The sequence below is a fragment of the Lemur catta genome, chromosome 7, assembly GCF_020740605.2.
Source record: "Lemur catta isolate mLemCat1 chromosome 7, mLemCat1.pri, whole genome shotgun sequence".
In the NCBI taxonomy this organism is placed as follows: domain Eukaryota; kingdom Metazoa; phylum Chordata; class Mammalia; order Primates; family Lemuridae; genus Lemur; species Lemur catta.
This window is the reverse complement of record NC_059134.1, coordinates 65,137,304-65,160,528: the sequence shown is the minus strand read 5'-3', so window position 1 is coordinate 65,160,528 and position 23,225 is coordinate 65,137,304. Positions and strand designations below refer to the sequence as shown.

At 34.4% G+C, this 23,225-nt stretch overlaps 1 protein-coding gene and 1 non-coding gene across 4 annotated transcripts in view; both read right to left on the bottom strand.

Annotated features, from left to right (window-relative positions):
• The window catches only part of IPO7 (importin 7), a 50,036-nt gene that overhangs the window by 5,559 nt on the left and 21,252 nt on the right, over positions 1-23,225 (bottom strand). For 2 of the 3 annotated variants that reach the window (XM_045557489.1, XM_045557490.1), the window contains exons 5-23: positions 21,567-21,723; positions 18,930-19,019; positions 16,858-16,952; positions 16,662-16,746; positions 14,593-14,727; positions 13,831-13,930; positions 12,593-12,669; positions 11,627-11,743; positions 8,600-8,689; positions 7,845-8,010; positions 7,483-7,643; positions 6,587-6,715; positions 3,970-4,036; positions 3,760-3,885; positions 3,171-3,268; positions 2,056-2,151; positions 1,326-1,546; positions 1,026-1,231; positions 4-210 (exon numbers count right to left, since the gene is read on the bottom strand). In XM_045557489.1, the coding sequence (XP_045413445.1) occupies positions 4-210; positions 1,026-1,231; positions 1,326-1,546; positions 2,056-2,151; positions 3,171-3,268; positions 3,760-3,885; positions 3,970-4,036; positions 6,587-6,715; positions 7,483-7,643; positions 7,845-8,010; positions 8,600-8,689; positions 11,627-11,743; positions 12,593-12,669; positions 13,831-13,930; positions 14,593-14,727; positions 16,662-16,746; positions 16,858-16,952; positions 18,930-19,019; positions 21,567-21,723 (2,423 nt within the window). The remainder of the gene's footprint in view (positions 1-3; positions 211-1,025; positions 1,232-1,325; positions 1,547-2,055; positions 2,152-3,170; positions 3,269-3,759; positions 3,886-3,969; positions 4,037-6,586; positions 6,716-7,482; positions 7,644-7,844; positions 8,011-8,599; positions 8,690-11,626; positions 11,744-12,592; positions 12,670-13,830; positions 13,931-14,592; positions 14,728-16,661; positions 16,747-16,857; positions 16,953-18,929; positions 19,020-21,566; positions 21,724-23,225) is intronic. The other variant, XM_045557491.1, reaches the window with a different exon arrangement.
• LOC123643123 lies at positions 8,087-8,270 on the bottom strand. The gene has a single exon (XR_006736683.1). It is a non-coding gene; the product is annotated as a small nucleolar RNA SNORA23 (small nucleolar RNA).

Genomic DNA, 23,225 nt, shown 5'->3' with positions numbered 1-23,225 from the left:
TACTTTGAAATATAGCTTTAAATATCTGATACTCATCAACAGGGTTATCTTCGTCATCAATGATTGTGGAATAGCCTTCCAGAGCAGTCTCCTCAGCATCATCTTCTTCCCAGTCCTCATCATCTCCATCTTCACCTGCTTGCTTAGCTAGAATCTCCAAATATTCTTGTCCATCTTCATCAATATCATCTTCATCACTCCCCAGTTCCTCTGCCAAGTCATAAAATAGGTACTTTTGCAATACTGAAATATTTTGTTACTCAATGAAGTGATAATCATCTCAATCACTGTCAGTAAATTACAAATCACAACTAAATAATTCTTTCTTGCGAAAGAATTCCAGGAATTAGTGTTTAAATACATGTTCAGCAATCAATAGAAATAAAAGTTAATCATAAGTCTAAGAAATCTAACCATGATTTAATATAATTATAATATTAGAGGGTTAAGGAAGGATTACATATTATGAGATTCAGCCCTTGGTATGCTCTGGCCCTTATGGTGTATACCAAACCAAATACTGATAGTAAAGTAATAGTTATACCCACAAAACCTTTTGTGAGATTTTTTCAAAAGGCTGGCTAAATTAGTAAGTGATAAAAAACAAAAATGTGAACAGCTATCTTATTTTGAAACCATTACAAAAATTTTTACATTCTTGTGGCCTACAGTGTCTTATAGGTAAAATGTATATATCAATATCTGATTAACTTAATTTTACAGTACACGCATACTTCGTTTTTAGCACTAATAGATGATATGATAAATGACAGGATAAATTTAGCCAACATCAAAAACCATAAATCTTGTAATAGTTACTATAATGACATGTGTACCTTTGTTATTGAGTGCCATGTACCAAGCATTACGTTAAGTGTCTAAGGAAGTCTTTCTATGAATGAACAAACATGTAAACATTTGGCTATGACCCCACATTTCTTTGGGAGAAGGACCAGAAGACAAGGTAAGTCTAGTGATATTTCTACGTAGATAAGTTTTGGCTTCTTCCATCAAAAATCTCTTACCTGTTTCATCATCATCTTCAGCTTCGTCATCATCATCACTGTCATTCTCATGTTCTGCATGGCAGGCATATGCTCTTTTTAATCCATTAAATAAAAGGATAAAAGCTGGCAAAATTTGTCCAGAAACCTGATTTAAAACTTGTGGTATCTGTTCCATATCAATAAGAGCACATAGTCCAAGAACACACATCTTTCTGTCATGAAGCCTAAAAAAAATATAATAATTTCCCTTTTTCTTAAATAAGCAGATTTTCTCATAAAGCAAACACAATAAATAAAATTGTAATTTATGTCACTTACCCCAAGAAACAGTCAACATCATTAAGCCACTGTGTAATAAAATGATTTGTAACTGGTTCAACATTATTAGGGAAACGAAGATTTTCTAAGGTATTGAGTAATAGATGTGGATTATAATACAAAGCTGCAATCGCAACCTGCAGACACATTGTTCGAAGTTCACTTGTCTTAACCTCTCTTGTTAGTCTTTCTAAAGCTGCTTCAACAAATAAGGGAATGCACTGTAAAGAAAGATAGCAAGATATACCAAGACTGTAATTAAGAGCATTTTAACTATCCTACCCATATTAACTTATTTGTTGCCTCAACCCTTTCATCCCGTTAGATCACCAATATTTACTGTTCACTGGGAAATCTAATTTTAGTGAAAAGTCAAGTCTTCACGGAGCTATTACTGCCTTAGCAAATCAATTATGGCTTCACAATATTCCCTTTAAAATTGACCGTGGAGATTTAATTACTAAACCTATCAAGAATCTTAAGCCAAAATTTACCTCGCATGATAACAAAATAGCCATAAAACTTACCAGTCATATTTCTATATATGGGAAACATATGATCATTACTATATATTGGTTAAATTTTAAACTGACTACTGAAAAAGTTATCTAGGTGTCACAATAAACAAAAATGTACAGTATATAACAAATGCCCCCAAAAGAAAAAAATATGGAAAACAAAGATTCCCTCTCTGAAGCCTCAAATATGAATCATCATTAGCCTCACTGACCTGGTCGATGCCACGTCCTTTACACTGTAGAATGATGACCTCTAACAATTTCGCTGCATGACACTCTGCATCTTCTCCTGCAACTCCTGTAAGAACCTGATCAACACAATATAGGCTGTAGTGACGCTTCATGAAATCTTTAAATCAGAAAAAAAATTTCCTTTTCCTATGTACAAGCTCTGAGTATTACTTAAGGTATTCTAATTAATACGAATGACTGCGGGTACCTTTCTGGACTACAGCATGTTGACAACAGCTAACTTCTCATACAAAGGTGGTAGCTAAAACAACTAACCCTTCTCAAGGATATCTGGCTCTTATGTAAAGAACTACAAAAAACTAAGAAGGATATTTCCATAAAAACGTTTTCTCCATACAGTCTCAAAAAATAAAAAAAGGTGAGTGGGGGTCGGGTGGAGGATGAGGCAGCTTGTTGATAGCAAATGTTGCCCTATAAACTCCAGACAAGAAATGAAGACCATGGAACTTGATATACTAGTTAGCATTAGGACTGTAAATGTACAGATAAAGGTTCTGAAAAAGAACAATAGAGGTATAGATACACTGTTCCCGGAGTACTGACATAAATAATATAATTGGCAGTATATGATAAATAAGGTAACTAGATGATTATTGCGTGACTAAGTATTCAGAAGGGAAAGATATCAATGAAGGACAACCATGTCTAAAACTTCATAGGGCAAAATCATTTCTTAATGGCCTGCAACAAATAATGGTAGAAATTCAAATGTTACTAATTATATAGACTTTGATATTGATGGACCTCAGATCAATTATATGCCTCCCCAAGCAAACTGTAGGAAGAAATTTATCCTCCACCTCTTGTTATAAGAAAAGTATTTTAGTTTGTTTTGAGACTGGGTCTTACTACAGGCATGCATCACCACACCCAGATAATTTTTTTTTTTTTGGTAGAGACAAGGTCTTGCTATGTTGCCCAGGCTGGTCTCAAACTCCTGGCCTTAAGCAATCTTTGCGCCTTTGCCTCCTGAAGTGCTGGGATTACAGGTGTGAACCACTGCACCCAGCCTACAATTTCATAAATTTTACAGCAGTAGCTTCATGAAATCTCGTATTATATAAAAATAACCTACCTTTTTGCACATACTGTATATCATTTCAAGATACTTGGTATCAGACAGAAGTGTGTCTGTATCAACTGTTACGTAATTATGTAGAAGAGGCATCATATCTGTATTAATAAAAAGCATCAGTCACACATCTTTACTAATACAAATATTTTATCTTTGCTTTTGAAGAATTCACTTAGAACAAGAAGGTAAATCTATGAGATCATTTTATTTCTAACACTCACTTGGAATTAAAATATATTAATTTATAATTAAATGCAGAAATGAACCTATTAAGGTGAATATTTAGTAGTTAAACATAAAGGTTATACACACACACACACACACACACACACACACACATTCATTTACATGGAGGAGATTATGAGGGGGTATGGATATGTGTGTTAATGAAGAATGAAGCTAAAATAACTAAATCAAAATATATAACAAAATTCAATGCCATGTATGATCTTTGAGCATTAACTGCTACTGATAACTTATCCAAACAATGAAGCAGTTAGAACATTCAAAAGTGTATGCTCAAATAAAAAGCTACAAATAAATCAAAATGGGGGGAAATCCTAAGTATAGCCACACTGATTTGACTTACCTGTAAAGTAATCAAAACCATCTTGCTGAAAGACTTCAAATACAAGGGGTAGAAGCTGCCACATCTGTGGAGACACTTGTTGACATGTCAAACTATGTGCTAAAGAGAAGATCTCTTCATAGAATTCTAGAAGAGAATACTTAGTCATTAGGAAAATGCTTACTCATGTGAAACAGCACTAAATTCTTAGCACAATGAGAGGTATGATACCTAACACATGCTGTTGTAAAACAGTACCAATGACCTGTAAGCAGATTCCCTCAAGTTGCTGGGTTATCTAAAAGAGAAGAAAAAAATATGGAATTGCAGCACACTTAATGAATTACTATAATAATGCATACTGTAATTCAATACACTTAAATATAAAGTCAATACTGTTGAATCATTTTAAGTCTTTGTTTTAAAATGACTTGTATATTATGAAATTGTGAGCCAGTCTGAGATTGAAATTTAATGAAATACCATTATAATGAGAAAAACACAAGGAAAAACACAAGGTAAACAGCTTAGTTTACCTAAAAAGGAAAGGAAAAAAATAAAATCTGGTTTGAAGGCATGAGATGAAACAAAAAAAACAACCCAGAAAAGTTCAAACTACTATGAAAATAAAAAAGTCAAAACCATTCTGAAGAAAGCCTATAGATTTTTTTGGTGTGTAAACACAGATTAATTCAGCCCAAATGTAACTGAAATGTCACTGTCAGCAACTTACAGAGAAATTACCTGAAGGCGGGCATTGTTCCTATTAATGGTAATCCAAATAATACTTAACCTACCCCCATTTTTCACATTACATTAGATATAATGAACTGTGGAATATGAACTCAGGCCCCAAGTCATTGAAGACTGACAGGAAATATAAATTTCTCTGTAATTGTCAGTATGGTCCTCAGCTGGACCCCAAATCTCTGAGGGCCGTAAGAATCTTCAACAGTTGGGGGAGTACAACAATATCTACTAATCAGATACAGACGCAAGACATCCATTTCAACTACATAGCACCTATTACATTTTGAATTCCTCAAACAGAATAAACAATTCATCTGTTAAAAATAAAGTAGCCACTGGACTGCTCATGGCTCCTGCCTATCTCCAATTATAACACAGAAAACAAAAACTGTTTACTAGTTTGCTGTAAAAGGCAACTTGCAGATAATCTGAAAACGATGCATTGCTTATGGATAAGAGATATAGTAGCATTATAAACATCAAATTCATGACAGTGGTTACTTCTAGGGGAAGGAAGGAAGCAGGGAGAAGAGTGGTTCCCTGAGGGCTTTAACTTCATATATCTAAAATTGTTATTCTTCTTCTTCTTTTTTTTTTTTTTTTTTTGAGACAGGGCCTTGCTGTATCACCCAGGCTACAGTGCAGTAGCACTATCATAGCTACCTGACCCTCAAACTCTTGGACTCAAGCAATCCTCCTGCTTAGCCTCTGCCACTGCACCCAGCTAATATTTGTATTTTCAGTAGAGACAGGGTCTCACTATGTTGCTCAAGCAGGTCTCAAATTCCTAGCCTCAAACGATCCTCCTGCCTCAGCTAGGATTACAGGCATGAGCCACCATGCCAAGCCTAAAATTGTTTTTCTTAATGGAAATAAAATCTAAAGGAAATATTATAAAATGATAAAATGTTAACAAATTTAAGTGGTGATTAAGAGGTACTGGTTACATTATATTAAGTAAAAGAAGCCAAACACAGAAAGACAAATCTCGCTCACATATGGGAGCTAAATATTAAAAACAATTGGCCTCATGGAGACAGAGTACAGAACGATGGTTACCAGAGGCTGGGAAGGGTAGTGGAGACAGTGCGGAGAGTGGCTAAAGTGGGGATGGCTAATGGGTGCAAAAATATTGTTAGACAGTTAGATAGATATACCCTATAATTATATACAACTCTTATGTAGCCACAATAATTAAAAATAATTTTTCAAAGAAGAGGTAATGGTTGTATCTTTCTCTGCTCTTTATTCTTCTGTATGTTTTAAATAATTTCATTTTTAAAAATCCATGATTACAATTCTTTTCCAAAAGGCAACAGGAAAAGAAAAAAACAAGGAAGTTGATGGTTGCACAATAATGTGAATGTATTTAATGTTAATGAACTGCATACTAAAAATGGTTACGATGGTAAATTTTATGTCATATATGGTTCACCAAATTTTTTTAAATAAATTTTTTAAAAAATGAGAACTAGGAAGAATACATTTTCCTGGGAATCACCATACTTCAGGAAAAATCCCAAGCGCCAAGATAAAGAGATGATAAAACAAATACTTGGTTCCTATTCCATCTATTATTTTAGAATGTAAAATATTTATAAGGTACTAATCTTATTCCTTACAAAAGAGAAATATTTTAAAACGGCAAACTCAGGACTGGGTACAGTGGCTAATGCCTGTAATCCTAGTACTTTAGGAGGCCAAGGTACGAAGATCACTTGAAGCCAGGAGTTCAAGACAAGCCTGGGCAACATGGCAAGATGTGTCCCTACAAAAAAAGAAATTATTATATAAAATTAGCCAGGCCAGGTGGTGCGCAACTGTAGTCCTAGCTACTGAAGAGGCTGAGGCAAGGAGGATCACTTGAGCCCAGGAGTCCAAGGTTACAGTGAGCTATGAGTGATCCCACCACCATACTATGGCCTGGGCTAGGAAGGGAGTCTCTTAAAAAACAAAACAAACAAAAAAAGGCAAAATCAAGGTGCACAAGATGACCAGAAAGTTATATAAGTTAGAGCCCTCCAAAAAGCATAGAACAGTCATTGTAAAATGGTTTGGTATTCCCTAAAAACTGTGTAATACTGAGTCATTTTCTTACCTCTTTATGATCTTCAACTACACTAAGAAGTGTGTCAATTGTATTCAGAATTCCCATAGCAGTAACTGCTTTGTCATCACTTCCTTCTTCATCTGGCCCAGTCTGAATTACTTGGTTAAATGTCATTGCCTAGATTCAAGAGAATACAACTCAGGTTTGTCACCAAAGCATCATAAAAACTTTTTGGTCTACGACTTTTAATTTTTAAAATGTTCTCATTGGCATACCATGATAAATCAATGTCTCCAAATGATTAATAGTAAGTAAAAGCTTGAGCTCCGTAATCAAATAGTCCTGCTATGCCACTCACTGGGTGACCTAAAACAAGCTACTTTACCTCTCTTGACCTTTTCTGACATGTCATGTGGAGGATTTCATAGACAGACAATGTGAGGATTAAATGAGGCAAGGCAAAGAAAGTGATTAATATTATGAATGCCTTCATTAATATTACCAACATTTGGCAATGGCCAAATACAGGTATATTTAATTATCAACAGGTTGTGCTGAGCTGTCTTTTGTAAAGTTCAATCAATTGTTTTCAGTATTCAAGAAAACTACACAGATAGTCATGCTACAGCCAGAGGTAGCAGTTAAGAACATATACTACAGAGGCCCAAGTATGAATCCCAACCCTACCTTGTCTAGCTTGGGCAATTTATTTAATCTTTTTATACCTCACATTTTCTATGTATGAAATAGGAACAGACGTAGGATTGTGTGAGAATTAAATAAGTTAAATATCTGTCAAGGCTAAGGAACAGTATTTGCTATACATAAGGTCTGTGAACTATTTACTATAAGGTAAGTAAGGCAAGCCACTTGTGACATACTACCTGGAACATACTAAGAGCTAAATTAAAATACTCATATAAATGACAGGCTCAAAAACATACCAAATGTTGCGTCATTTCTACTGCAATAGGAGTAACTTCTTCACTATATTCGCAGATCATTTTCTGAATTACATTGGTAAGGTCATCATTTTCTGTTTCTCTTATAATATGAAGAAGAGCCTGCATTACAGGTCTGATGAATGGTGTGATGTATTCTTTAGCTGTAAGAGAGGGGGGAAAAAAAAGGAGTAAAAAATTTTGGGGCAAAGCAGCTAAAACTTCTTAAAACCTGATACAACATACACCAAAGGGTAAAAAAGAAGTACTTTCACATTAAAACAAAGTGTGCCCAATTTCTAGGATTGTGCTTTTTATAATTATGTGTAATGACATTCACTGTTCTTGATATACAAATCATTTACCTTTTTCTTGATTGCTGATCAACACTTGAAGTGCAATAGCAGCTTCTACTTTCACAGGCATTTCTCTATCATCAATAAGACATCTTCTTGTAAGCTCCAAGGCTGTTTGAAGGTTCTGATCACTTTTGAATTTCACTTCACAAAAATAATGAAGTACCCAGCAAGCCTTTTTAAAAAATGCAGTGAGTTACTTTAGATACATTACACTAAATTTCCCCAAGCTCATCTCTATCCCCAAAGTTCTGTGTGTGGGAATTTGGAGGCTGGCCAGTGGTAGATGTGTCATAACAGACAACACTAGACCAGTACTATGGTCCCAAGTTACTCTTTGGCTGCATGACATCTGTGTGGATAGCAAGATCTGAATGCAAAACACAGACAGACACTGCTACCAGTCATAGATAGAAACTATGCACACATTACAACAGCCATTTAAAGATTTACATTAAACACAAGTCTAAAATAAACTATGGCTTTTAAAGTAAACACTAAAATGTTTCAATATAAAAGTCCACACAGTCATTCATAACAAAAAAACATTTATACTCCCTAAATCTATTAAAATAAAATTTAAAGAACCATTCATTTGGATTGATAATTACCCTGATCTGATCACCATATACTATGTGTACAGAAACATTACAATGTGCCCCCCGAATATGTACGATTATTATTTGTCAATTAAAAAAAAACTTTTAAGAAAGTCATTCATCACAAGACATAAATATATAAATTAATACAGCTTTAAAACATACCCTTGCTCTCATGTAGCCTAGTTCACTGCTGAAGAGAGGGAATACATGATTCTGCAACATGTATTCCATCTGATCTTTATAGATCTTTTTCTGTAAATATAAACAACAATTATTTTGATACAGATCCAAACATACCATCATCTCAATTTGAAAATAGACATACCAGTGTTAAAAATGACTACCCATGTCACAACATACATTTATTCTGATTCTTTGAACCAAAGGATCCACAACCAAATTTCTTATTCTAGAACTCTACCCACAAAAAACACTCAATACATTTTTGCATGTTTTTATATCACTCGATTAGAAAGCCATTATAGCAAATTTTAACAGCAATGGTGTTTAATTATTATAAGTGTAGTTAATTTTATTCCTTAACTTACATACAATTTTTTTTCTCATGAAACTTTTAAAATGATAAAAACTCTCTGTAAAGTTTCTAACTGAACATAACTTGAGAAAAATCCTGCTTTCAAAGTAACAGATTGGATATCTAAAAAGACACTCTCCATCAAAATGGAATCCAGGAAAAAAAAAGTAAAAAGACACTTTCATTAATCTTAAAGTTGAGTATTTTCTAAGTGGTAACAAGCTTTTTAGAAGTGTTCATTAAATCAACATTAAAAATACAAAACATTTAACATATCAACACTTACAAAATTGGAGAAGACTACAGTGGTAACAGCTAAATGCAATGTGGGATCCTGGACTGGATCATGGACCAAAAAAAGGACTTTAGTGGGAAATCTTGTAAAATTTGAAAAAGGTTTGTAGATTACTTGATAGTATCATATCACAATTAATTTCCTGGTTTTGATAATTGTGCCTGCCTATATAAGATGTTAGCATTAAGGGAAGATGGGTGAAGAATAAGGATAGATAAACAAAACACTTCAATGTACCAAAAGAACTCACTTAAGAGTCCCAGACTTCTATACAACAAATAATTAGAATGTCTTTAAATTTACACTTTCTAACCTAAGAGAAGGATGAGTGGACAGGTAAAAGCTGAAAGAAGGCTGGCACCGTGGCTCATGCCTGTAATCCTAGCACTCTGGGAGGCCGAGGCTGAAGGATCACTTGAAGTCAGGAGTTCTAGACCAAACTGAGCAAAAGCGAGACACCATCTCTACTAAAAATAGAAAAAATTAGCTGGGCATGGTGGTGTGTGCCTGTAAGTCCCGGCTACTGAGGAGGCTGAGGCACAAAGGATTGCTTGAGCCCAGGAGTTTTAGGTTGCTGTGAGCTGTGTGACACCACGGCACTCTAGCCCGGGTGACAGAGCAAGGCTCTGCCTCAAAAAAACACAAAAGAACAAACAAAAAGGGCTGAAAGATACAATGTACAGGCCGGGGAGGGTGGCTCACCCCCATAATCCTAGCACCCTGGGAGGCCAAGGCAGGAGGATCACTTGACCTCAGGAGTTCAAGACCAGCCTGAGCAAGAGTGAGACCCTATCTCTATTAAAAATAGAAAAATTAGCCAGGTGTGGTGGTTGAGTGCCTATAGTCCCAGCTACTCAGGAGACTGAGGCAGGAAAATCACTTGAGCCCAGGAGTATGAGGTTGCTGGGAGCTCGGCTGACGCCACAGCACTCTAGCTTGGGGGACAGAGTGTGACTCTGTCCCTAAAAAAAAAAAAAAAGATACAATATACACACAAAATAATGTTACCAATTCAGTGAAGCAAGGTTTGTGGTAGTAGGAAGGTATAATGACTAAATATTTGCTTTACTTCAAAGTGAAAACAAATTTCAGATCTTACTTATTAAGTCAAACATAACATACACTTAAGTTGAGGTTTCTAAACAAAAATCTAATCCAGTCATTCTTTACTACAAAATCTGTGTGACAAAAGCATGATGTGTCTAAACTAAAAACAGAAGCATTCATGTTTACAAATTGCTTTCAAGATGAATACTTTGAGAAGAAAAACACTATTTTACAATTATCCTGCAACATGTAAAGATAACTCAAACAATACAAGTACTTTCAGCATAAGCAACAATAGAAAATAATTGGACATATTAAAATCTTATCAAAAGGATACCATCAAGAAAGTGAAAAAAATAACCTTAGGAAAGGCAGAAAATTCTTGCAAATCAGATATATGGAAAGGTCCTAGCATCTAAAATATATAAATATTTCTAACAATTCAACAATAAAAAGACAACCCAACTAAAAATGGGCAATTTGAACAGACATTTCTCTAAAGGAAATACTCAAAATGGACAATAAACACATGAAAAGATTCTCATCATTAGCCATCAAGGAAACGCAAACCTAAACCACTATGAGATACTACTTCATGTTCACTAGGACAGCTATAATCAAAAAGAAAATAAGTACTGGTGAGGATGTAGTGAAACTGAAACCCTCAAATACAAAATGGTGGTGTAAATAAAAAATAGTGCATCCACTTCGGAAAACAGTCTTGTAGCTTCTCAAAATATGAGCAGCAATTTAGACTCCTAGGTATACACTCAAGAGAAGTGAAAAAGTATGTCCACGTGAAAACTTGTACATGGATGTTCACAGCAGCATTATTCGTAACAGCCAAAAAGTATAAACAACTGACAAATGGATAAAATATGGCGTATTAATACAATGAAATAAAATTTGGCAATAAAAAGAAGTACTGGCATATACTATCACATGGATAAACCTTGAAAACATTACAATAAATGAAAGACCGCATATTATATATACTGCTCCATTCATATGAAATGTCCAACAAAAACAAATCCATAGAGACAAATGAAGATTACAGGTAGTCTACCGCTGGGTGAATAGGGGTGAAACTGGGAGTGAATGCTAATGTGTACAGGGTTTCTTTTGGGGGTCATGAAAATGTTTTGGAGCTGTGATGGTTGTATAGCTCTGTGAATAATCTAAAAACCAATGAGTTGTAAACTTTAAATGGGCAAATTGCGTGGTTTGTGTATTGGATCTTGATAAAGCTATTAATTTTATAAAACTACTTGCACACTCACACACATGTGTATACATGCAAAAGAAGAAATACCTTCAGAAGTATTTCGGCTAAAGAGCCAATCATATGCAGGGCTCCATCTTTTTTTCGGGGATCAGCATTTGGTTCTGTTAGAATCTGGTAACAGAATCCCATAGTCTTTTGCAGTACCTAAATTAAAAGAGAAAAAAAAGTACTACTTTATTGGCTATCCCAAAATCCTTAAAAAACATACTAACAGGCCACATGCCTGTAATCCTAACACTTTGGGAAGTGGAGGCAGGAGGATTGCTTGAGGCAAGGAGTTGGAGACCAGCCTGAGCAAGAGCAAGACTTTATCTCTGCTATACATAGGAAAAATTAGCCAGGCACGGTGGCATGCACCTGAAGTCACAGCTACCTGGGAGGCTGAGACAGGAAGATCCCTTGAGCCCAGGAGTTTAAGGTTATAATGAACTATGATGACATCACTGCACTCTACCCAGGGCGACAGAATGAGACTGTCTTAAACAAACAAGCAAAAACTACCAACAAAACGACTTACATTACTAACATTTAAAACTGAGTGTATATTTGTGTTTTTTTTTTTTTTTTTTTTTTTAAATATGAAGGAGTAGAGGGTGGTGAGGAGGGCTGCTCAGTTGCCTTGGTTTTTTTTGTTGTTGAGACAGAGTCTCACTCCATTACCCTGGGTAGAGTGCAGTGGTGTAATTGTAGCTCACTACAAGCTCCAACTCCCGGGCTGAAGCAATCCTTCTGCCTCAGCCTCCTGGGTAGCTGGAACTCCTGGCGCACCACAACACCTGGCTGGATTTTTTTTTTTCCCTTTCTTTTTGGTGGAGATGGGATCTCACTCTTGCTCAGGCTAGTCTCAAACTCCTGAGCTCAAGCGATCCTCCTGCCTCGGCCTCCCAGAGTGCTAGGATTACAGGCGTGAGCCACTGCACCCAGCCTTAAGTGTATATTTGAATAAATTCTAAATAATATACCCAGAAGTTATCTACATGTTTAATAACCTACCTCTTTCCTCTTACTACAGGCTGTGAACAAAAGTGTCTGGGCAGCAGTGGTAGGAGAAATGAAATCTTCAAACACATCTAGAGAACAAATTTAAAATTAAGACAGAAAACAGCAATTGTTCACAAAACATTTTTACATTACATAGTTTACAAATGATGCTCTGTTAAAAAACAAGGCATTAAAAAATGTGCCAAAACTTCACATAAGGTGAGTATGAAAATGAACCTCTATTGCCATATAATATTGCAAAAGCCTAATTCCATGTCTTTTCTGTACAAATTATATGTTCAGTTAATCTATCAATACCTCTAATAATTTTGTTTCATACAAACACACTACTGTGAGAATTCTCAGAATAGGGTCAGAGAAATACAAATTACAAAATGTATAGAAGATTCTGGTAGGAAGAAGGACTAATACAAAACATTAGCCAAATTACAATCCTTTAGTTCCCTGCAGGGACTCCTTGTGACTCTAGCTTCCAGTCTTCTCAATTCCCACACATATGATGACTGACATGGGATCCAAAAGTATAACTGAGTCTCTTATTGAATATATAACATTTTTGGCATACGCCAAAAGCACATTCAACAATCATAACTTAACACTCTGAGAGGCAGAGGCGGGTGGATCGTTTGAGCTCACGAGTTCGAGACCAGCCTGAGCAAGAGCGAGACCCTGTCTCTACTTAACATAGAAAGAAAATTAGCTAGACAACTAAAAAATATATATAGAAAAAATTAGCCAGGCATGGTGGCGCATGCCTGTAGTCCCAGCTACTTGGGAGGCTGAGGCAGGAGGATCACTTGAGCCCAGGAGTTTGAGGTTGCTGTGAGCTAGGCTGACGCCACAGTACTCCAGCCCGGGCAACAGAGTGAGACTCTGTCTCAAAAAAAAAAAAAAAGAAAAGAAAAGAAAAAAAAGAGGAAAGGAAAGGAAGGGGAGGAGAGGAAAGGGAAGGAAAGGGAAAGAAAGGAAAGGAAAGGAAAGGAAAGAAAAAGCAATCATAACTTAAGAACACTATTATATTTGTGTCTGCTAAAAATAAGATTATCATTATCAAATGCCATAGTTAGTGAATAGCCCCCAAAAAATCTAAACAAGGGATGAATGAACTACATTAAAACAACAAAGAAGGTTTTTCAGTAACAAAGCTAACCCGCTAGGTTGGCTCCACACAACCACTCTAACCTTAACTACTGACATATTTTGTTTCTAAAAAAGTGAAATTTCCTTACCAAACTTCATACGTATATACTCATAAGGGTCTTCTTGCCAAAGTTCCTCATCAGCATCTGTATAGCACATCAATGGAAAAATAACATCTTGGATAATGCCCTGCAATTTAAAAGTTAAGAAAGTAACAGCCTTCAGTTTTCAAATTTAAACTTTCACATTTCCTTTAACTATTAAAACACAAGTAACCCTATAATATGTATTTTAAAGCTTAATATCAAACTTCAGCAATGCATTTAATGGATTCTCAGATCAACTTTAAAGCTTCATGTTCTTACTCTCTCTCAATAGCAAGTAATTACAAAACAAGACATGTATACATATTAGTAAGAAGCAAATAGGTATTGTGAAAAAATATAAAATTTTAGTCTATCATATTCTACAGCTCTAAATAAAGCAAATAAATCACTTATGGAAATAGCAATTAAGTCAATTATTCTGGAAACTAATCTGGTGAAATGAAGTCCCTTCCCTACTCCAAATTACATGATAAATGTTAACTAATCACAATCCAGTAAGAACTTTAATGTAAATTTGAAGATTACAATTTTAGATAAAAAAATAAACTGAATATTCACAAAATACCTCTTAGAATGTTATGTCGGTGTTACATCTCCTTTTTCTGCTATACTCTCAAAACCATCACCAGAATGAGACTAAGTAACACAACTCAAGAAAACATGCAATTTTTCAATCTTTATGGCACTTGATGCTATTTCTATTATATTGGCTAGAAAAACTTATTTAAGATAGAAAATTATTACTTGTATATGAGGCTTCAGATTCTTCCAGGTGAGGGCATGGGAAACTCCTTGATTAATATAATTTAATGTCTGTTGTAAAACTCGAGGAGCCATATATTGCTTCTCCTTGTACTGATACAACACCTTCAATAAAACCTTTGAAAAAAATGTTCTATCAAAAACCAAAGTTCAGATAGAAATTTTAACCACTTACAAGCCAGTAAAAACAGCTGACACATGTCTTAATACCCAAGTCATCATCAAAAAATGGCAACCATATTCTTTTAGAAATATATAATGTTAAAAATTAGGTGTTAGTGATCCCACATTTATTCCTAAAGTATTTAAACAAATCAAAATAATACTGTGTTGAAGGACTTAGTTTCGAATTAAGAATAAAAAGAAGAGAAAACTGTATGCTACCTATTAAACAAACCACACTATTATGAGACAGCCCTATCTTGTTAAAGTCATCTTCTAGGAAAACCTTACCCAAACCAGTCAAAAGTATTTAGGATCTGCCCAGAGTTCTAATTCTAATTCATGTTTCAGAGTATCGACTTTCAGAGTATCAACCACCTCTGGTGGTCCTCAAGACTCTTTCAAAGGGTCTACTAGGTTAAAGCTGTTTTTATAATAATGCTAAGATGTTATTTGCCTTTTTTGTTTTTTTACTGTGTTGACATTTGCATCAACAGCATGAAAGCAATGGTGGTAAAACTTCTGGTGCCTAATGTGGATCAAGGGGTATGACACTAAAGTCACTGTATTCTTTACAGCCACATAATTATAGAACAAGTTTTTCCAAAAAAATTACGATTTAAGTTGAGAAGTATATACATACCCCTCAGCTACATACCAAAGGACAATGGTTGGAAGAAAAGCACTTGTGAGATTGAGTTGTAAAAGCTGAAATAGTAACTTATTCCATGAAAGAACAAATGATAGACAAATAATGGCTACTTAGACTTATGCACGTGATAGATTTTTTTCTCAACAATGAATTAAATGGGCCTGTCACGTCAAAGAAATAGTTGACAGTATGTTACTGGCGTTAAAATTTGAGTTTTCAAGCAAAAATTAGAATTCCGGAACTTCTAGATCACTCTGATTAGCCTGAAAGCTTTCTAACATTTAAATATATTTCTGATGAGACTAATGGTGATATTAACAAATGTGATTTTCTTTTTCTTCTTCTTCTTTAAGAGACAGGGTCTTGCTCTGTCACCCAGGCTAGGATGCAGTGGCATAACACCTCTTTGCAGCTTCCTGGGCTCAATCCTCAGCCTCCACAATAGCTGGGACCACAGGCACACACCACCATGCCTGGCTAATTTTTGAAGTTTCTGTACAGACGGGGTCTTGCTATGTTGCTCAGGCTGTTCTTGAACTCCTGGTCTCAAGTGATTCTCCTGTCTTGTCCTCCTAAAGTGCTGGGATTACAGGTGTCAGCCACCCCTCCTGGTCTTCTTTTTAAATTGCATAATGGAATGTATAAACATTTGGAAAATCTGCATTATCTCAAAGAGTCAACATTTTCAAAATGACCAATGCAGGATGTTTCAAGATCATGTATGAATAAAAGTCTCATTCAAAGTGCAGTACAGACCAATGAGTTTTAATGTAACAGAATGCAAAATGTTTGTTTGTATAGTTTCAAATTCCACATTGCAATTAACTTTTAAGAAATTATCATTGTCCAATTTTGGTATAGTATCAAAGAATTTCCAAAATTATCTGAAAAATAATACTCATCCCTTTTCCAACTTCATTCTTGTGAGACCAAGTTTTCTTTATGTCAACCAAAACAAAACAGACTGAATGCAGAAAAATGAGTATCCAACTGCCTTTTATTAAGGCAGACATTAGAAAAAATGTTATAATGGATTTATTACTTTTAAATGAAATAACTGTTAAATTTTGTTTTAATTTCTAGTATGTCAAGTAAATGAAGGCCCACTGATGTCCTCAATAACTTCAGAACAAAAAAAAATAGGAACTGCTACAGAGTTCAAACAAACACTGTTGAGAAGACAGAAATTAACTTAAAGATGTTATGTTTCTACTTAGAAAAACTATCTTAGACTTACCTGCTGGACACCAACAGCAAATGCCTTCAGAAATACTTCAGCAAATTCATTATACTCCTTAGAAACATTGCCAGGGCTTCCATATCTAAAATACATTAAAATGTCCATTGTTTCTTTATATTGCTTTATACCAGCACTTATAAAAGCAAAAGCTTGAAAAATAAATTTAAATCACCATATATGGATAAGAGATTACCTTTCAAAAAGCCTTGCTAAAATATGTAAAGCCCACTTCTTACATTTCCACCATGGTAACTCAGGTCTATCATCTTCTTCAACTTGAAGTGTTTCCTTTAAAGAGACATTTATTTAATGATAGCATAAGATGATACAATCTAGGTGGAACAGTACAAGGTTAAGAACAGATTCACAAAAATGTGAATGCTCCTTTAATGTTAGCCTTTCTAACCTTGGATAAAAGGTTAGACTTGGAAAAATATTAACCCTTATTTAAATCTAAGAGGCATCTTCACTGCTTCACTACTTGATTACAAAAGATATGCTTTTTAAAATTTTTATTAAAACTTAAAACCAAACATTTTAGTCAAGATCTAAATAATATAAAGTCAAAGCCATGACAATTATAGCTTAATCAACATCAGTATAGTTCATAATGGAAAGGGCATGAGAAACCCCATTTCAGAAATCTAATTCCAGATATATCAGTATAAATGCACAAGTATATATGTATGAGAATATTCATTTCAATACTATCTGTAATAGGGAAAAATTGCCAGGAACCTAAACATGCATTAATGAGGGAATGTTTAACTATGGAACATCCACACAAGACTACTATACAACCATTAAAAGAAGGAAGTGGTTCATTATACGCTGACCTAAGACATCCATGACCTATTTTTAAGTTAGGATAAGGAAGTGAAAATACAGAGCAATTGAAAACTCTCATCCATTGCCAGTGAAAGCAATGCTGCAATCACTTTGGAAGTTACTTATAAAGCTAAACATACACCTACTCTATGAGACAATTCCATTCTTTGGTATTTATGCAAGAGTGTGAAAACCCATGATCACAAAAAGACACACAAGAATGTTCACAGCTTTATCTTATAATACTGAAAAAGTGAAAACCACCCAGATATCCACCAATGTGCAACTGTGTACAAAAACTGTGGGGTAGTCACACAATGGGATATCACTCAGCAATAAAAAGGAATAAACTATCACTACATAACATGAGTGAGTCTCATAAACACAGTAAGTGAAAGAAGCCAGAAACAAAAGATTACTTATTAAGTTCTAAAACAGGCAAACTCTACTGTGCAAGAAATGAGAACAAGGATGGCAAAGATGAGTAGAACCAGCCTTGAGTAAACATTCATATAATTTAATAACTCATTAAACTATTTACTTATAACCTGTGCATGTTACGGAGTATGAACTATAACACAAAAAGGTACAGAGTATGTACGAGAACTTTAAAAGTTATATTTTATAGCTACCAAGTGTGTACAGAAAAATACATGCCAAACTAGTTTCCCATGGAGTAGGAAAAATGTTCTATTTATTTTTTTCTGCATTATTTTAAATTTTTTTGAAAAAAAAATCTAAGATAAGTAAACAATAAACTACAAAACACTAGAAACTGGTCTCGCCTATGCCATTAATATTACATTGGATAAATTATATAACTCTCCAAAATCTAAGTTTAAAATAAAATTCAGAAGGATTTTTTTGAGGATTAAATAAGGTATACAATAGCACTTAAAACACACTAGATATTAAGAACTTGTAAATCCCTCTACCTCTCTAGAAAACTAGATTTTAAAGAAAAATATGGTAATTTAAAATTGTGATTAAATGTAATAAACAACACAGTTGGACCACTATGAACATACTAAAGATCACTGAGTTGTATGCTCGAAAGGGTAAATGTTATGGCATATAAGTTTTATCTCAATAAAGTTATTTTTAAAAAATTACATAACTGTAAGTTTGGCTACCTTTAAATCAAATTCTTCCTCTGTTCATGGGCATAAATTATTAAGCCAAAATCTAGCACAGAAGAATTGGGATGAAATAAAGAGATACATACAAGCACTTGACTAATAATAAATGAAATAACCCTTCACAGTTTTTTTACTTGGTATATGCACTTATGTAAACAAATAGAAAAATGTCTCTATATCTAGAAAAAATACATCACAAATTTTAAAAGTTTATAAAGAATGTTACAGGAAATGCCAGTTAAATCCTCAAAAGATCACCAAATATTTATATTTAATAAGAAAACACATAGAAACTTACATTAGGTACATCCCTGTTCACAACAGTCTTTAAAATTTCTATCCATTCTGTCAGGTTCTGTTGGTTTATCAGCTCCAGTGGTAGCGTATACTAAGTAAAAATCAGGAATTAATATTTTTAAATCCTTACTAAAGAAAATCCCACTTACTTTTTACTCTTCACAGTACCAAAAGTATTTTATTAAATCCACATTTCCTGCTTTTAGCACACAAGTAAATTTCTTTGGTTAGTTATCTACAATGGTAAACAGTGGAAGTAACCATGGGCATCCTTTTTGTGTTCCCATTATTGGGATTATATCTTATTTTCACCATAAGGTATGATATTTATCATGGATTTCTAGTGAACACCTTTTATCAAGTTAAGAAAATTAGCTTTGGTGGTATAGTGGTGAGCATAGCTGCCTTCCAAGTTAAGAAAATTTGTATTCTAGGTTTCTAACAGCCGTTTGTATGTATATATTTGTTTATTTATTATTATCATCATTATTATTTCCAAGACAGAGTCTTACTCTGTCGCCCTGGGTAGAGTGCAGTGGTATCACTATAGCTCACTGCAACCTTAAATTCCTGGGCTCACGTCATCCGCCTGCCTCAGTCTCCCAAGTACCTGGGACTACAAGTGTGTGCCACCATGCCCGGCTAGTTTTTCTATTTTTTTTTTTTTTTTTTTTAGTACTGATGGGGTCTCACTCTTGCTTGAGCTGGTCTCGAACTGCTGAGCTCAAGCAATCCGCCCGCCTTGGCCTCCCAGAGTGCTAGGATTACAGGCGTAAGCCACCGTGCCCAGCCTGTTTTCTTTTCTTAAAGCAGAAATGGTTATTAATTTTATCAAATGCTTTATTAGACATCATAAAGATGGTTACAGGTCTCTTTCTTTTAATGTAATATCAGTATTAATCACAAAACCTAATTTTTCTTATACATGTTGTCTCCCTATGTTGTCCAGGCTAGATTCAAACTCCTAGGCTCAAGGATCCTCCCATTTCAGCTCCTAAGTAGCTGAGACTACAGGCACATACCACCACGTCCAGCTCAATTTTCTTTCTTTCTTTTTTGAGATAGGGTATCGCTCTGTCACCAGGCTAGAGTACAATGGCATGATCATAGCTCACTATAGCCTCAACCTCCTAGGCTCAAGTGATCTTCCCACCTCAGCCATCCTAGCAGCTAGGACTACATGGGTGCACCACCACGTCCACTTAACTTTTTCTTGTAGAGACAGGGATCTCACTATGTTGCCAAGGCTGGTCTTAAATTCCTGGGCTCAAGCAATCCTCCCCTCTCGGCCTTCCAAAGTGCTGGGATTACAGGTGTGAGCCACAATGCCCAAAATTTCTTACTGTTGACCCATTCTTACATTCCTGGGATAAATCCTATCTCTCAGCAGGATGGTATAATCAATATCCTAACAGTGCCCCCTGTTGGGGGTCATCTGTGAAGACTGCCAAGCCTAGGCTCTCTATAGAGTCTCTGGAGGTAAAGTTTTCTCGTGGTTCAAGAGGAAGAAGGGGTATTTGTTACACTGGAATGTGACTACATGTGTGTATATTAAAACAAGTTTGCTGACACCTAAAAAGAAAAAAAAAAATCAATTTAGGATTTTAGGATATCTATTTTCACAAGTGAGACAGGATTATATTTTGATAGCAAGATATGTTAGTCTGTAAGAATGAGTTGAGAAGATAAATATTCATTTTGTCCCATGCCCTAGGGTAATTTTCAAAAAGAATTATTTTAATCTAAAAGTTACGATCCTACCAGTTAGAAAAAATATGAAAAGACTATAGATATTGCATATTCAAATTACTTAACATAGAATTATATAAAAAGGATCCAATAAAATGGCATTAAAGTATCCTTAGAATCAGATTGGGAGATATCTTTAAAGATCTAGCAAAAACATGCAAAATCCAACCAAGCAATGGAGTAAGTCAGCTACAATCTTACAGAAGTGAAGTCACAGATCTATTTAAATGAGAATTTAAGAAGTAACGGTGTGACTTGAATCAAGATGTTAGTAAATGAGACAAATCCTTCTATGGCAATCTGGTACAAAAAGAACCAGAATTTAAATCCTAACCAAAAAATCTGTTTTATAAGTAATTATATTACACTGAGAATACAGACCCAACCATTTCCTTAGTGGATATCTTTTATGCCAGAATAATTTAGAACAATATACAGAAATGATGAAATCCATTACTGTGTGCCAGTCAAGTTCACAGAGTTAGTACTTTTATGCCAAGTATAGAATAGGTTTTATATTTATTAGGACAATCTATGTATATTGTGCATATCAGAGTATGTGTTAAATGCCAATTATAATTGAGTAACTGGCTTTCAGACTCACAAATTAAGCTAAGAGATATAAAAAAAAAATTTACTAATTGTTTAGTGCTGGATGGTTTAAGAGAACTTGAGATTGCCACTTTAAGATTTATTAGGGTTTTTTATGTATCTGGGGAAGTACGCTTCTTTAGACTTATAATTTTGGCAATTTCTATATCCCTATCAAATCATCTACTTACTCTAGCTTTTCAATTGTAATTATTCAGATGCTGAAATTTTGTTAATTTTTAATGTGGTAAATGACAGACTAACGTTGTATACATAAAATCTGCTTTACAAAATTTACCTGAACAAGAGCATAGAAGATCTTGAATATTTGTTTCTGGATGAGGACAGATTGATCAGACTGATCAGAAAGAAGCTGGATAAAACGATCCTTTAGAACTGGCAGAAAATGCTGCATTGCTGCTACCAATGGACTCCGCTCCTCTGGTTTCTTATACCTTTGGGTAGGAATACAAACTAATTCTGTAAGAATTTATTTCCACAATTTTATATGTATGTATTTAAACTACTTGTTTATTTACACAAATATAATCAAATACTTCCTAACCAATTTGAAAAAAGGAAAACCTACTCTGGAAGAAAACCACACAAAAAAGCAAATTGAGTAAAACCTCAAAGAATATCTAATAGTTTTTGAACATTTACTATGAGGTCAATAATCTTCAAGGCCCCCATTAGTGTCCTCAATTTTACAGTTAAGGAAACTGAGGCATGGTAATAAACTATCTTTCCCAGTATTACACATCTAAGCATGAACCTAAGCAGCTAAAATACAGAGTCTGCCCTCTTAACCACTATGCAATGAATATTGATACAAATGGGGAGGCACAATGACCTGGCTTTTAAATAGTAGCAGTTGATGAATACATAAGATCGATTATATACTACTATCCTTAAGTAATTTACATACCAACAGCATTGAGGTAGAAGTGGCATGTACAAAGCAGAAAATATTTTAGTTCTAGAAGCATCATAATCCAAAAGTTCTATAACCCATTTGGCAACAAAACATGACCTCAACAGGCTATTTATGATCTTCATTTACCCCATTTGGGGTCAATATTCACATATTTTATAGCAGATATAATAAGGTACTGGGTGCTTGCTACAGATGTCAATAGGAGTGTTACATAACATGTATTATGTGAGCCTTACTACCCTTCTAAAATAAAAAAAAAAAAATCTGAGTTCTGAATTCCATTTTGCATAAAAATTATGGATAAAGAATTGCTGACCTGAGATATTTCTGCATACATTGTTAGCATTTTAACAATACTGTTAAAACGTCTATTGGTTTGTTAAAAAATAACAATAATCAAATTTATAGGTTATAACTATGGAAAAGTAACTCTAGCTTCCATTATTAAGCAGTCAATAGGCAAATTTTGTGGACATGCAAATACAAACTACATGTTATAGAAACCATTATTCTAACAGCCACAGCTTATCTTTTTGCAACAGATGATTATCTAAACTGCTTTAAATTGGTTTTCCACAGATCTGTTTTATTTATTGGTACCCTCCTTCTTTAAGGGAGAAAATATACTTAAGAATTGAGTATCTGAGTACTTTTTAAAAAGGTAAAGGTAGACTCTCTTCAAAAGCTGGATTTTTTTTCCTCCTGGGTGAAATGAGAACCAAACTGCCAAGAATAAAAAAACACCAAGAGAAATGTTCACACGAATGATTGTTAAGGCTATTAACACAATTAACTAGCAGATTATTTTAAGTATTACTTTCATGTGCTAAAAAAATTATACCTAACATACATCTAAAAGTTTATCTGTACCTTTGAGTCAATAAAATAGTACAATTTTATAAAAGAAAGCAAATTGTACTCTGCAATCTGATTATACAAACTATAATAATTATAGACAAAATTCCCTTTTAACACTAAAAGTGAGAACTATATTATGCAGCTCTTTCCATTTACACATCT